General features: G+C 40.3%; 1 protein-coding gene across 2 annotated transcripts in view; it reads right to left on the reverse strand.

Moving 5' to 3' along the window:
* The window catches only part of LOC139380921 (rho GTPase-activating protein 15-like), a 64,409-nt gene that overhangs the window by 45,230 nt on the left and 3,712 nt on the right, over positions 1 to 15,467 (reverse strand). For both annotated transcript variants that reach the window (XM_071124088.1, XM_071124089.1), the window contains exons 3-5: positions 13,869 to 13,928; positions 13,475 to 13,624; positions 7,473 to 7,562 (exon numbers count right to left, since the gene is read on the reverse strand). In XM_071124088.1, coding sequence (XP_070980189.1) covers positions 7,473 to 7,562; positions 13,475 to 13,624; positions 13,869 to 13,928 — 300 coding nt within the window. The remainder of the gene's footprint in view (positions 1 to 7,472; positions 7,563 to 13,474; positions 13,625 to 13,868; positions 13,929 to 15,467) is intronic.

Raw genomic sequence — 15,467 nt, forward strand, 5'->3', positions numbered from 1 at the left:
TAGTGTTGGCTAGTAGAAGCACAGTCTGTGTCTGAGAGGATCTCTCTATCTGTGTGTGATGCGATGTCCATTTTGGGAGTGAGCCACTCCTATCCACAACCGAGGAAATTGAGGCTGGTCATCTGGAAGCAATCAGGCACTGTGAGCTTAAGACAGAAGGATATTAAACTAGTCAGGTCAGCAGATTTGTACGATTACATCCCCGGATCAGCGGACCAGTAGACACCGGACTACTACTACTAAAAATACTACAAACTACAACCTGCTCTGAACATCTACTGCGCTGATCTTTCACTTTTTTAAAGTAGTGAATATATTCATTGATCCGTGTAATCAATCCAGCTATTCTTATCTACTCCACATACATCTCCTTCACCTCAGGGTTGTTTGGTCTTTCTGTGTTGGTGTAACAAGAGTCAAGACAGTTGTCAATCTGACTGAACTCTAGAGAGGTTGAGGCTCATTCAGAAAACCGAAGATCATAAATTGTGCTAACCTCAACGCAGTCACCCACCCTCTTCCTCACAGTATGATTCACCTTCGACACTCAGAAGGATTCTTCATACTTCTCGGACGTGATTACGAGTCTTTCGCAATAATATTAAACTTTCCTGTTGATTAGTCAAGACAAGCAATGTTTTTTGGGGCGGTGGCAGGTTAAAGCTCCTCCACTTAAATGGACTCATTATTTTCTAGCCCCGGGCTCTATTTCATCCTCCCAGTTGTTTCTGTCCTCTCTCCATGGATGTTTTTGGAGTTTGTTTTTCCACATTATGACTATGAGAGCCATGTTTGTCAGACATGATAGGGTACAGGAGGCTCATAGCGAGAGTCGCCCAAACCTCCAAAGAATCAATTAGTGATGAGAGAAGGATGCTGCTGTCGACGACTCCGTAGAAGCGGCTCTTGGATAAAACCAGACGCCTTTGACACTACCCTACTGTTTGTCTCTCTACTAGAGGAGTTGATGCAATTTTGGACTTTTCTGCTCCTTTTGTTATTTGCTTTTAACTCACTCAAGCCAGACTCAAACACTTAGATATGCAGAAAAGCATGAAAAATGCATGACCACTTATTCAAAGTTGTGCTCCTTTTTATTTGTTGAGCAACGTCAGAGATATGTCTGGCTTTATTAGCCTCGCGGGAGGCGCTTTGAGTCGTTAGTCCTTTTCAAACAGACTGTCTGCTTTCATCAATGCTGACGATAGTTATTAAAAAAAAATATGGGTTGAAATTCTTATCAATTGCTTATAAAGACAGTGTGCAGGCATTTCCATTCTTGGTCTCCAGACATTTTGAAATATTATTTTCAGTATGACACCACTCAATAATTCACATAAGTTAGCTCAACAGTCCAGTTTAGAATACAGAGCTCTGCTCATTGTATCTGGCTTTAATCGGACAGTGTTAGCCTGATAGGTGGTCTGGTTTGGGGTTCCCCAAGCTTTTTCTGTTCCCTCTTCCATCTCTGCCTCTTCAAATGGTTTGGTTTTTGCCACTGTACAAAGAGTGAAGTTTAAACAATCTTTGTTTTTCAGTGAACGCAGTACAAAAAAGTTTTAAAAAATGTATGCACTCACTACTGTAAGTCGCTCTGGATAAGAGCGTCTGCTAAATGACAAAACAAAACAACATTTGTTTATATTTTTACAATATTTGGATAATTCTGCTATCATACGTATCATAAGGCGGCTGTGACGAACAATGACTTATCTCATAATGCAGTCTGATATGTGTATTTCTTGTCTATCCGCATGTGATGTCACAAGAACTGACAACAGCTTGGAACTGTGTTCTTTCAGTATGCATTCTTTCAGTGTGTCTGACACGAGATACGGGGCTCCCTCAGGTGTCCAAGTACAAAGATCAGAGCTCCCCTCTCTGTGTTTCTGCAAGGTTACTTTTCACTTAGTCAACGCTGTGTTAGTGATAATGCTGACGGGAACCTTGGTATTATTTTAAAAATCTCATATGTAGAGACCATGTGAGGGTTATTTACCAAGTGTGTCACTAAGCTGGAGTGGGAAGTAACCAGTGTCCCTCCTTCCTAAAGCTCCTGGAATTGCAATAGTGAATCACGAAGAACAATATCCATCTATTCATAAACACAGATGATGATTTTGATGAGTGAGGAGGTGAAGGGAAGGCTGAGGAACATCTGTCATGTATAAAAGGACCCTGCAGCTGAATAAATACTTTGGATGACAATGGCCTCAATAACACCCTCCTCCATTCCCATCCTCTTTCCTTTACTTGTGGAATCTAAAAGACCTGTGTGCCACCAACTGTCTTTCAACAATGATAAAGATAATAAAGAAAAACATAAAGAAAAACATGAAGATAAAAGGGGAATACATAAACTGGGTTGATAAATAACATGAACACCTATTTCCAAACAATGACTTTTCCTTCAGCTGCCCTCGAGCCAAACCAGAGCGCTCTTCTAACCATGATCATCCTCTTGCAGGACCGCCATAGAGTCATTGAACCACTTCCTCAGTTGATCACACATTCACTAAACGTTCAACTTTAGATAGAAGAAAATATCGGAGGTAGATAGAAGAAAATATCGGCCTTGAGGAAGTGGTTCCCAAGCTGTGAGGAGCCTTTTTTTTGTTTATAAGGAACTCAACTTACTCTTGAAAGTTGTAAAAGTACAATACACAAGGTGTTTTCCTCTTGTCATATCAGTCATTACATAACATAAGGGACTATTTATAACTTGTCAGAAATGTCCAGATCAACTAGCCCATGTCAGCATGGTTTCTTTGCCCATAGATTTGGTTGTAATGTTTGATTTACTCAAATATCACATGAATACACATTAGACATGTGTAGAACATTTATAGAATTGCAAGAAAATTAGCTAAAATACTGCAACATTTTCTCTGAAACCCTGCATAGCATTGCTCGCTGTTTGGGGTTTTAGGCTGGGTTTCTGTATAGTACTTTGTGACATCGGCTGATGTAAAAAGGGCTTTATAAATACATTTGATTGATTGATCGATGACAAAATGTGTAGATTTGCAGGAAATAAGCCTTAAACCAGCGCAACATTTTCTCTCCGCTCACAAGAGGGGTGTGAACAGATTGTGTCATGAACAATGCTTGTGGACGTAGAAATAGACGTTGGGGGCGAGAACCCCTGCCTTAAAGGGTCCGTTCCAGCTCTCCTCTATCGTTTTACCCATAACTTCCTCTAGGAAGAACAGGTTTTCCGGCAGTCATGTCGCTGATCTGAAACACTACTGCGGAGGAAAACAGATGGTGCCATTGAGGTCTTAGGAAAGTGAACTCTGACTGACTGAGAGGCACAACATTTCTCAGGTTCGTGACCCTGTGATCTTTGGCTGGGCAGCCTGTGGATATCAACACTATCCAGGGAGGACACTTCCTTACTGGGTGGTTCAGAGAGAATAAAAGTGGCAGATAGCAGAGCGCTGGGTGAAAAATAAGAATGCTTCATGTACACTGCTCAAAAAAATAAAGGGAACACTTAAACAACACAATGTAACTCCAAGTCAATCACACGTCTGTGAAATCAAACTGTCCACTTAGGAAGCAACACTGATTGACAATACATTTCACATGCTGTTGTGCAAATGGACAGACAACAGGTGGAAATTATAGGCAATTAGCAAGACACCCCCAATAAAGGAGTGGTTGTGCAGGTGGTGACCACAGACCACTTCTCAGTTCCTATGCTTCCTGGCTGATGTTTTGGTCACTTTTGAATGCTGGCGGTGCTTTCACTCAAGTGGTAGTATGAGACGGAGTCTACAACCCACACAAGTGGCTCAGGTAGTGCAGCTCATCCAGGATGGCACATCAATGCGAGCTGTGGCAAGAATGTTTGCTGTGTCTGTCAGCGTAGTGTCCAGAGCATGGAGGCGCTACCAGGAGACAGGCCAGTACATCAGGAGACGTGGAGGAGGCTGTAGGAGGGCAACAACCCAGTAGCAGGACCGCTACCTCCGCCTTTGTGCAAGGAGGAGCAGGAGGAGCACTCCAGAGCCCTGCAAAATGACCTCCAGCAGGCCACAAATGTGCATGTGTCTGCTCAAACGGTCAGAAACAGACTCCATGAGGGTGGTATGAGGGCCCAATGTCCACAAGTGGGGGTTGTGCTTACAGCCCAACACCGTGCAGGACGTTTGGCATTTGCCAGAGAACAGCAAGCTTGGCAAATTCGCCACTGGCGCCCTGCTCTTCACAGATGAAAGCAGGTTCACAGTGAGCACATGTGACAGAGTCTGGAGACGCTGCAGAGAACATTCTGCTGCCTGCAACATCCTCCAGCATGACCGGTTTGGCGGTGGGTCAGTCATGGTGTGGGGTGGCATTTCTTTGGGGGGCCTCCATGTGCTCGCCAGAGGTAGCCTGACTGCCATTAGGTACCGAGATGAGATCCTCAGACTCCTTGTGAGACCATATGCTGTTGCGGTTGGCCCTGGGTTCCTCCTAATGCAAGACAATGCTAGACCTCATGTGGCTGGAGTGTGTCAGCAGTTCCTGCAAGAGAAAGGCATTGATGCTATGGACTGGCCCGCCCATTCCCCAGACCTGAATCCAATTGAGCACATCTGGGACATCATGTCTCGCTCCATCCACCAACGCCACGTTGCACCACAGACTGTCCAGGAGTTGGCGGATGCTTTAGTCCAGGTCTGGGAGGAGATCCCTCAGGAGACCATCCGCCACCTCATCAGGAGCATGCCCAGGCGTTGTAGGGAGGTCATACAGGCACGTGGAGGCCACACACACTACTGAGCCTCATTTTGACTTGTTTTAAGGACATTACATCAAAGTTGGATCAGCCTGTAGTGTGGTTTTCCACTTTAATTTTGAGTGTGACTCCAAAACCAGACCTCCATGGGTTGATAACTCTGATTTTCATTTATCATTTTTGTGTGATTTTGTTGTCAGTACATTCAACTATGTAAAGAAAAAAGTATTTAATAAGAATATTTAATTCATTCAGATCTAGGATGTGTTATTTTAATGTTCCCTTAATTTTTTTCAGCAGTGTATATTTGATTACAGTATCCAATGAGCTGAGACTTATTGTCATATTTGGACTTTTGATTGGAAGCACATTCGATCTATATACAGTGCCTTGCGAAAGTATTCGGCCCCCTTGAACTTTGCGACCTTTTGCCACATTTCAGGCTTCAAACATAAAGATATAAAACTGTATTTTTTTGTGAAGAATCAACAACAAGTGGGACACAATCATGAAGTGGAATGACATTTATTGGATATTTTAAACTTTTTTAACAAATCAAAAGCTGAAAAATTGGGCGTGCAAAATTATTCAGCCCCCTTAAGTTAATACTTTGTAGCGCCACCTTTTGCAGCTGTAAGTTGCATGGGGTATGTCTCTATCAGTTTTGCACATCGAGAGACTGAAATTTTTTCCCATTCCTCCTTGCAAAACAGCTCGAACTCAGTGAGGTTGGATGGAGAGCATTTGTGAACAGCAGTTTTCAGTTCTTTCCACAGATTCTCGATTGGATTCAGGTCTGGACTTTGACTTGGCCATTCTAACACCTGGATATGTTTATTTTTGAACCATTCCATTGTAGATTTTGCTTTATGTTTTGGATCATTGTCTTGTTGGAAGACAAATCTCCGTCCCAGTCTCAGGTCTTTTGCAGACTCCATCAGGTTTTCTTCCAGAATGGTCCTGTATTTGGCTCCATCCATCTTCTCATCAATTTTAACCATCTTCCCTGTCCCTGCTGAAGAAAAGCAGGCCCAAACCATGATGCTGCCACGACCATGTTTGACAGTGGGGATGGTGTGTTCAGGGTGATGAGCTGTGTTGCTTTTACGCTAAACATAACGTTTTGCATTGTTGCCAAAAAGTTCAATTTTGGTTTCATCTGACCAGAGCACCTTCTTCCACATGTTTGGTGTGTCTCCCAGGTGGCTTGTGGCAAACTTTAAACAACACTTTTTATGGATATCTTTAAGAAATGGCTTTCTTCTTGCCACTCTTCCATAAAGGCCAGATTTGTGCAATATACAACTGATCGTTGTCCTATGGACAGAGCCCCCTACCTCAGCTGTAGATCTCTGCAGTTCATCCAGAGTGATCATGGGCCTCTTGGCTGCATCTCTGATCAGTCTTCTCCTTGTATGAGCTGAAAGTTTAGAGGGACAGCCAGGTCTTGGTAGATTTGCAGTGGTCTGATACTCCTTCCATTTCAATATTATCGCTTGCACAGTGCTCCTTGGGATGTTTAAAGCTTGGGAAATATTTTTGTATCCAAATCCGGCTTTAAACTTCTTCACAACAGTATCTCGGACCTGCCTGGTGTGTTCCTTGTTCTTCATGATGCTCTCTGCGCTTTTGACGGACCTCTGAGACTATCACAGTGCAGGTGCATTTATACGGAGACTTGATTACACACAGGTGGATTGTATTTATCATCATTAGTCATTTAGGTCAACATTGGATCATTCAGAGATCCTCACTGAACTTCTGGAGAGAGTTTGCTGCACTGAAAGTAAAGGGGCTGAATAATTTTGCACGCCCAATTTTTCAATTTTTGATTTGTTAAAAAAGTTTGAAATATCCAATAAATGTCGTTCCACTTCATGATTGTGTCCCACTTGTTGTTGATTCTTCACAAAAAAATACAGTTTTATATCTTTATGTTTGAAGTCTGAAATGTGGCAAAAGGTCGCAAAGTTCAAGGGGGCCGAATACTTTCGCAAGGCACTGTATATTCTAGCATCTACCCATCTGACAGGCACATCTTTGTGAGGTATTTCTTAGATTGTAAATCAGTGTCTTGATTGGTGCAAAATTAACAGTAACTTTCTGTGCTAATTTTAACTTTAATCCTAGAGTTGATTGACAATGTTGTCTGCACTTGGATTACTTAAGATTATGCTGTAATTCCCATTTTAATCTTCACCGCATTAAGATTTTGGGGCTGAAATACTGTGCAGCAGAGTAGCGACCAGCAGCGATGAAGTTAAGCAATCTGCTCTTCCTTTTCTCCCGTAATCAGTGAATTTCATCCCTCTGCTTTTTCCCCCACATGAAAACCTACGCTGCCACTGCCAATGAATCGATCATCAGTTTGCTTTACTGCCTTAAGCCTTTATCAAAAGACCATCTTCAAAAGGCAATAAGAAGATAGTACTGTGACATTTTAAAAGTCTAATTTACTAATCTAAAGGCCATTTGTTTTGAGGAGATGTAAGACGCTGGCCTGACATCACCTTCAAATGCAATCTGACTAAATGCAAATGTCTTTTCTGAACAGGTGGTTGACTCAAAGACTCATGAAAATGTATCAAATGTCTTAAGAAGTTGAGTCTATTATCTGTAGGAATCATCAGGGAACGAGTGCACTCAATAACATCCCATCCTCAAAAACCAAAGCAGACAATCTGCAGGCTGCTCAGTCTTATTGTAAACTACTGATCCTCTTCACACATAAACCAAATGTCCATACCTGAAGCACGTTCTTCCGGCTGGACTTCTCCGTTGTCCATTCAGCCACAGCCCCACAGAGATCCATCCCATCAGGACTGCATCCAGGTTTCTACAGAGGGATAAGAGGTGGTTAGTAATAAGTTGTTTCACTGCTGTGTTATGAATGGGATAAAAGCACCAAAGTTATGGACAAATATCAATAGGCATGTTTTCAAACAGGGTACAGCTATCACTATCTTGGCCAGATATTTGTCACGAATCACGATTAATGAACAAACGGAAGCAATCTGCCCAAGAGCAGAGACAGATCTTCTGATTCCTGTTTGTTATTAGCACTTTTTTGTCATCATGCTGTAAGATGAGAATGTGCATGTGTTGCATTTTCTCTAGTATTAGGTGGCACTTGAGAAGAAAATGTCCTGACTTAAATCTCCGTCATACTTCTTCTTCTTCTTCTGCACGCTACTCCTCTTACAACGTTTAATCTAGAAATTCCAATCAAACTTTAAAATGTGCAGACTGGTCTGGAATAGAGTACTTGCATTCAACTTTTTATTATTTTTATTCTTTTGAATTTTTACCCCTTTTTCTCCCCAATTTCGTGGTATCCAATTGTTGTAGTAGCTACTATCTTGTCTCATCGCTACAACTCCCGTACGGGCTCGGGAGAGACGAAGGTTGAAAGTCATGCGTCCTCCGATACACAACCCAACCAAGCCGCACTGCTTCTTAACACAGCACGCATCCAACCCGGAAGCCAGCCGCACCAATGCGACGGAGGAAACACCGTGCACCTGGCCACCTTGGTTAGCGCACACTGCGCCCAGCCCGCCACAGGAGTCGCTGGTCGCTGATGAGACAAGGACACCCCTACCGACCAAGCCCCAGCTGGCGCTGCAGTACAGCGCCCTTAACCACTGCGCCACCATGCATTCAACTTTTTGATATTATTTATACTTTTTAAACTATAAAACATTATGTATTTATTTTTCATTCACATTAATGAGATATCATTACTTCCAACTTCCATTCACTGGAAATGCAACAATGCAACTTTTGACACAAATCAGATACTGTAATTTCACCACTTTGACAAACTTCCTCTACTTCTCTGCTATTCAAATCTGAAATAACAACATCATTATCTGGTACCAATCAAATGTTACAGCTGTTTCAGGGACTGCATCAACATTTTCTGTAACTTTTTTTAAAACAGCTGCCGTTTTGACCACTTTTAATAATAAAAACATCCTAATGATTGATTCTGTACTTAGTTTGAAATGTTTCTTCGACCTGTAATATAACTTTTTGAAGTTTTTGTCCGACGTAACGCTGACCAGAACGAGCGTTTGGATATGTACACCAAACGCGCTAACAAAAGTAGCTAATTGGACATAAATAATTGACATTATCGAACAAATCAAGCATTTATTGTGGACCTGGGATTCATTGGAGTGCATTCTGATGAAGATCATCAAAGGTAAGGGAATATTTAGCATGTAATTTATGGTTTATGTTGATTACATCATGGTGGCTATTTTGACTTGATTGTTCTGAGCGCCGTCTCAGATTATTGTATGGTTTGCTTTTTTTTATTGTAAGTTTTTTTGAAATCTGACACAGCGGTTGCATTAAGGACAGGTATATCTATAATTCCATGTGTATAACTTGTATTGTCATCTACATTTATGATGAGTATTTCTGTTGAATCGATGTGGCTATGCAAAATCACTGGATGTTTTTGGAACTAGTGAATGTAACGCGCCAATGTAAACTCAGATTTTTTATATAAATATGAACTTTATCAAATAAAACATACATGTATTGTGTAACATGAAGTCCTATGAGTGTGATCTGATGAAGACCATCAAAGGTTAGTGATTCATTTTATCTCTATTTGTGCTTTTTGTGACTCCTCTCTTTGGCTGGGAAAATGGCTGTGTTTTTCTGTGGCTTGGTGGTGACCTAACATAATCGTTTGTGGTGCTTTTGCGGGAAATCCTATTTGAAATCGGACACTGTGGTGGGATTAACAACAAGACTACCTTTACCTGTATGTTTGAGGAATTTTAATTATAAGATTTATGTTGTTTTGAATTTGCGCCCTGCACTTTCACTGGCTGTTGTCATATCATCCCGTTAACGGGATTGCAGCCCACAGAAATATCTACTACCAATCATGAGGTACAGCTATTTTAGTAACAACATCAACTAATTTAGCTAACTTCCCACAGTTTAATTAACTGCCGTGGAACTTTTCAGAACTTTCAAATTATAACAATGGGGGGAGCACATTCTAAGCATGAGACAATGAGTAAACATTGGGACTTTTGATACTAATCAGCTACCTTAACCACTTTTCTCAACAACGAAGGATCCGCCCCACTTTGTAAAGGTTTGGCTAAAATGACATACCCAAATCTAACTGCCTGTAGCTCAGGACCTGAAGCAATGATATACATATTCTTGATACCATTTCAAAGGAAACACTTTGAAGTTTGTGGAAATGTGAAATGAATGTAGGAGTATATAACACATTAGATCTGGTAAAAGATAATACCAGCATCTTTAAAATGCAAGAGAAAGGCCATAATGTATTATTCCAGCCCAGGCGCAATTTAGATTTTGACCACCAGATGGCAGCAGTGTATGTGCAAAGTTTTAGACTGATCCAATGAATCATTGTATTTCTGTTCAAAATGTTTTATCAAGACTGCCCAAATGTGCATTTTACACATACATTTTCAAGTTCATAATTGTGCACTCTCCTCAAACAATAGCATGGTATTATTTTACTGTAATAGCTACTGTAAATTGACAGTGCAGTTAGATTAACAATAACTTACATTTTATGCCAATATCAGATAGGTCTATGTCCTGGGAAACGTTCTTGTTACTTACAACCTCATGCTAATCACATTAACCTACGTTAGCTCAACAGTCCCGCGGGGGACCCACCAATCCTGTAGAGGTTTATGGCACGTTGATCAACTTCTCTTCTATTCAAATCTGAATATCAGAGAATATCACACACACCATCCACCCCTTCAACCATACATTCATTCCTTTACCAATCAGTCCAACATAACCTTGTTTTATCCCTTCATCTCTCCATCCATTTGTTCTTCCGTCTTTATCTATCCGTCTTTATCTATCCATTTATTCACCTGTCCTATTTATTTATCTATCCGTCTTTATCTATCCATTTATTCACCTGTCCTATTTATTTATCTATCCGTCTTTATCTATCCATTTATTCACCTGTCCTATTTATTTATCTATCCGTCTTTATCTATCCATTTATTCACCTGTCCTATTTATTTATCTATCCGTCTTTATCTATCCATTTATTCATCTGTCCTATTTATTTATCTATCCGTCTTTATCTATCCATTTATTAATCTGTCCTATTTATTTATCTATCCATTTATTCACCTGTCCTATTTATTTATCTATCCAGTCATAACTTTCTTTTAACAGCTGTATCCTTCGATTAAGAAATTAATGTACAGTTGAAGTAAGGGATAAACGCTTGGGATGAAATAACGTTTTTTTGATTTATTTTAAACTTCAACAATGCCTCTTTGCCTTCTGTATTCTATTACTACAGTTGTCATACAGTATACTGTGGTATTGTATTAGGAGACTGAATAAAAGTGTAGTATGCTACTCTGAGTGTAGTTATTTGTGATAAAATATGTGATCTAACTGCCCCACAATCCAAAGTAATAAGGTTGATAGTGTAGTCTATCAAAGTAAACAGAGAAATTATTTTACTAAATTTAATTTTGACTATATTTAACTTCTTGGCTAAAGTAAAACATTTTAAAACGTCTGCCATTACCACAATAATAACTGTAAAGAGTTAAAAAGCACCAATTTTCTTCATGGAAAATGACCATCTAGTTCTAACCTTTAGTATCTTATTGATATCCTCTATGGAATCAAAGAAGCAGTGTGTAAATGTATCAAAATAGGAATGGTATAATTTTCAGGCAGAGAGAATGTAATTTAGAATATACGCATATGTTGCTTTTCAAATAAGAATCAGTGTAAAAGGTATGGAAACTCATTTAGATATAATTCCCTGTCGTGGTCTCAGCAAGTTTAAACAATCTAAAAACTGGTGAAATCATTGAAAGATGCAGTAGAAAATTAAGACGATAAGGACATTCTGCAATAGTATTACAATATAGTACTGCAGTACATTGTCACAACCAACAGTAACCAAGCCGTTTTAGACCAATGGAAGATGCTCACTGAGATCCCTCATGATCAGCATCGAATAGACTGAACCCTGAAGACTCAATGAACTACCATGGCTAACAGGTACAGTATTGGACAAATCAGGTGATATTTGACTTCCAGTACCTGCTTCAGTCATAGTAAACTACACTTGTTATAGTTGGATGATTTGAGCGTTCTAGTTTCTGGTCAATAAATAACTCTTCTTACAGAACTATGTACACGCTGCAGGTGAGATCATATCCTGAGTTCGTATGATGATGATGATGACATTGTGTATATTCAGACCCAAACCTAAATACTGTCGACAGCGACCAAATGATAACACAAGAGATTAACAAACTGTTTATTCTACTCTAAAACAAAGACTAACAAATTACGAAATTGTACTTCTTCATAACACCACCCAGCCCTCCACTGTAACCACTATTTCAGTTATTCATCGGAAAAGGGTGAGATATGTCAATATATGTGGAAATGCCTCTCTTGCCCATAATGAACTATTGGACAGGGAGAGTCTGACATACCGTTGCCCTGGTGGGGCTCAGTAATAGAGAGGGTGCTTTGATTAAGTCCTCTGAGCTTCATCAAAAAGCATGGCAAGCTCATTTTAGAATCCCACCACCCAAGCCCTCTCTCTCTTACCTCGCTCTCTCTCTCTCTCTCTCTCTCTCTCGCGCTCCTACCTCTCTCTCTCTTGCTCCTACCTCTCTCTCTCGCGCTCCTACCTCTCTCTTTCTCTCTCTGGATTAAAGTCACATACTACACACATAGACAGACACAGATATACATGCATGCATATACTGTATATGTACACACACACACACACACACACACACACACACACACACACACACACACACACACACACACACACACACACACACACACACACACACACACACACACACACACACATACACACACACACTCCTCTTCACAAGGGGGTAAACAGTTGCTCATTGCATTTTCATTGGGTGAGTTCTACGCCATGGGATCAAAGCTAAAGTAAATTTGCCAGTTTAAGAAATAAAACAATTAAATTAAAATGTAAATGTTCACTCAACATTGGTACTCATAATGCTTATTGGCAATCCCTTAGAAAGCTGATTTGTGGCTGTAATTGAACATTGACCCTTCGTATTCAGATGGTTATAATACAACCTAATGTCATCACTGTTTACTTTACTGAACCATCCCTTTGTACTTTACTAAACCATCACTTTTTCCTTTACTTTACTGAACCATAGCCCATCTGTAAATAGCCCATCCAACTACCTCATCCCCATACTGCTATTTTTTTTTCTCCTTTGCATCCCAGTATCTCTACTTGCACATTCATCTTTTGCACATCTATCATTCCAGTGTTTAATAGCTAAATTGTAATTATTTCGCCACCATGGCCTATTTATTGCCTTTCCTCCCTTATCTTACCTCATTTGCACACACTGTATATAGACTTTTTTCCTATTGTGTTATTGACTGTATGTTTGGTTATTCCATGTGTAACTCTGTGTTGTTGTTTGTGTCGCACTGCTGTGCTTTATCCAGGTTGCAGTTGTAAATGAGAACTTGTTCTCAACTGGCCTACCTGGTTAAATAAAGGTGAAATAAATCAAATAAAACATCACTTTGTACTTTACTGAACCATCACTTTGTACTTTACTGTGTTTGTGTAAGAGAGAGAGAGAGAGAAAGAGTGAGAGAGTGAGAGAAAAAGAAAGAGAGAGAGAGAGAGAGAATGAGTAAGGGTGTGAGGATCTTGCAAAAACCTACCAAATTTGTCAGGGCTTCTTGCTTGCTGTCTTTATAAAACAGAAGTTTATCCGTGTCCAGGACTACCCAAGTTGAAGTCCAATTCTTCCTCAGTTTTTTGCCTCCTTCGGATATTTTGGCTTTATTCAAATATTCACCATTCAAAACAACCTGAAATACATGTAACATTTATCCTTGAAGAGATATTATCAATCAATGTCACATAAATATTCCAATCATTCTATTTTATCAGTATCAACCAAATATATATACTTATTTTAAGTAAAATAGGCCAGCTGAATGAAAAGTGCAGAAACATATTTATAGTGAACAATATTTAGCTAATAACAGCCATATAGTAACAGAGTATAATAACCCAAACTGACAGTTCTTTATGGTGGCCTGTCATACTCACAGGAGTCTCTACGGCTTCACCAACGTTATGCTGAGACTGGTTCCTCCGGTGGCGAGAGATCTACAGAGAGAAAAACAGACTTTCCTGATGGTTTCAAATCACAACTGTTGCTTGATTGTGGCCTCATTGTCTTAGCTGGTTTCTTATTTTACCTTTATTTAACTAGGCAAGTCAGTTAAGAACAAATCCTTATTTTCAATGACGGCCTAGGAACAGTGTGTGTTCAGGGGCAGAACGACAGATTTGTACCTCGTCAGCTCGGGATATGAACTTGCAACCTTTCGGTTACTAGTCCAACGCTGTAACCACTAGGCTACCCTGCCGCTACCCTGGTAAAAATGGGTTCGGTGAAAATAAAACAATGCAGCTCGTGTGAAGAGTCCATGTCAGTATTTAACAGCTTTAAAGATGATGCAATATAATACCAAAAAGAGTATGGTGACACGTGTGAATGTCTCATCACTGCGTTAACCTATTTAAAGTCTATATCATAAATGCCTATAGAGTCTCTGACAGTAGTATGTGTGGGAACGCAGTGTGGTGGATGACATGAGACCTCACACCGCGACAACAGATAAACAACTCACACAACCCAGTGCTAATCACAATCAGACCATGATAGTTCATGTCATTATAACAGCAACGGAAACACGCATTGCAAAAGACAAAACATGGACATGAATACAGCACGGTTATTGATTAATGAGAGTTGTGTTAAACCCTGTAGTAAAGAGGTAGTAGTAGTAGTAATATTTGTAGTTGCAGTAAAGGTAGATCAGAAAAAGGTTGTGCGTATACATAGTTGAACCAGTGTTCCGGGTTGCTATAGAAACACAATATGTACCGTTTGGTATTCAGTTTTTATCCTTCAGCACTGTGCTGCCCTGCCCTCTACTGGTCAAATGCCTGTCTTATAGGAATTCCAATAAGGATAGGCCTGCCCTCGCAGTCCAAACCCCTAGTGAGTCCTTTATTCACTACAACGGGGTCCAGCTATTTTGGGTTGTTATATTTAAGCAATAAGGCCTGAGGGGGTGTGGCATATGGCCAATATACCATGGCTGTTCTTAAGCACGACGCAACACAGAGTGCCTGGATACAGCTCTTAGCTGTGGTATATAGGCCATATTCGACAAACCCCCGAGGTGCCTTATTGCTATTATAAACCGGTTACCAATGTAATTAGAGCAGTAAAAATAAGTTTTGTCATTCCCGTGGTATACGGTCTGATATACCTGTCAGCCAATTATCATTCAGGGCTGGAACCACCCACTTCATAATCTCTCAATAATTACAGTGTAGGAGGGTGGAGCAGGATTCGGTCCAGCTAGGGTTTAACACGTACGGCAATACATTGGAGGAGGTCAAGAAACAATTACCCTGCTCTCTAGAAACACACACTAATACATGATAGCAACAAACAGTGTACATTTTTATGTTTGCTACATGTGGCCCTCTGTGTAATGAATGTAATGAAAACTAGGACAGCTGTAATCACAACAACATTCTACACTAGAACACTGGAACACTGATGTAACGTTAGGGCAACGCTGTAACGTTCTGTGTTCGGAGCTATGTTTGTTGGGAGATGTTAGTGAA

This window comes from Oncorhynchus clarkii, chromosome 22, assembly GCF_045791955.1.
Source record: "Oncorhynchus clarkii lewisi isolate Uvic-CL-2024 chromosome 22, UVic_Ocla_1.0, whole genome shotgun sequence".
Classification (NCBI taxonomy): Eukaryota; Metazoa; Chordata; class Actinopteri; order Salmoniformes; family Salmonidae; genus Oncorhynchus; species Oncorhynchus clarkii.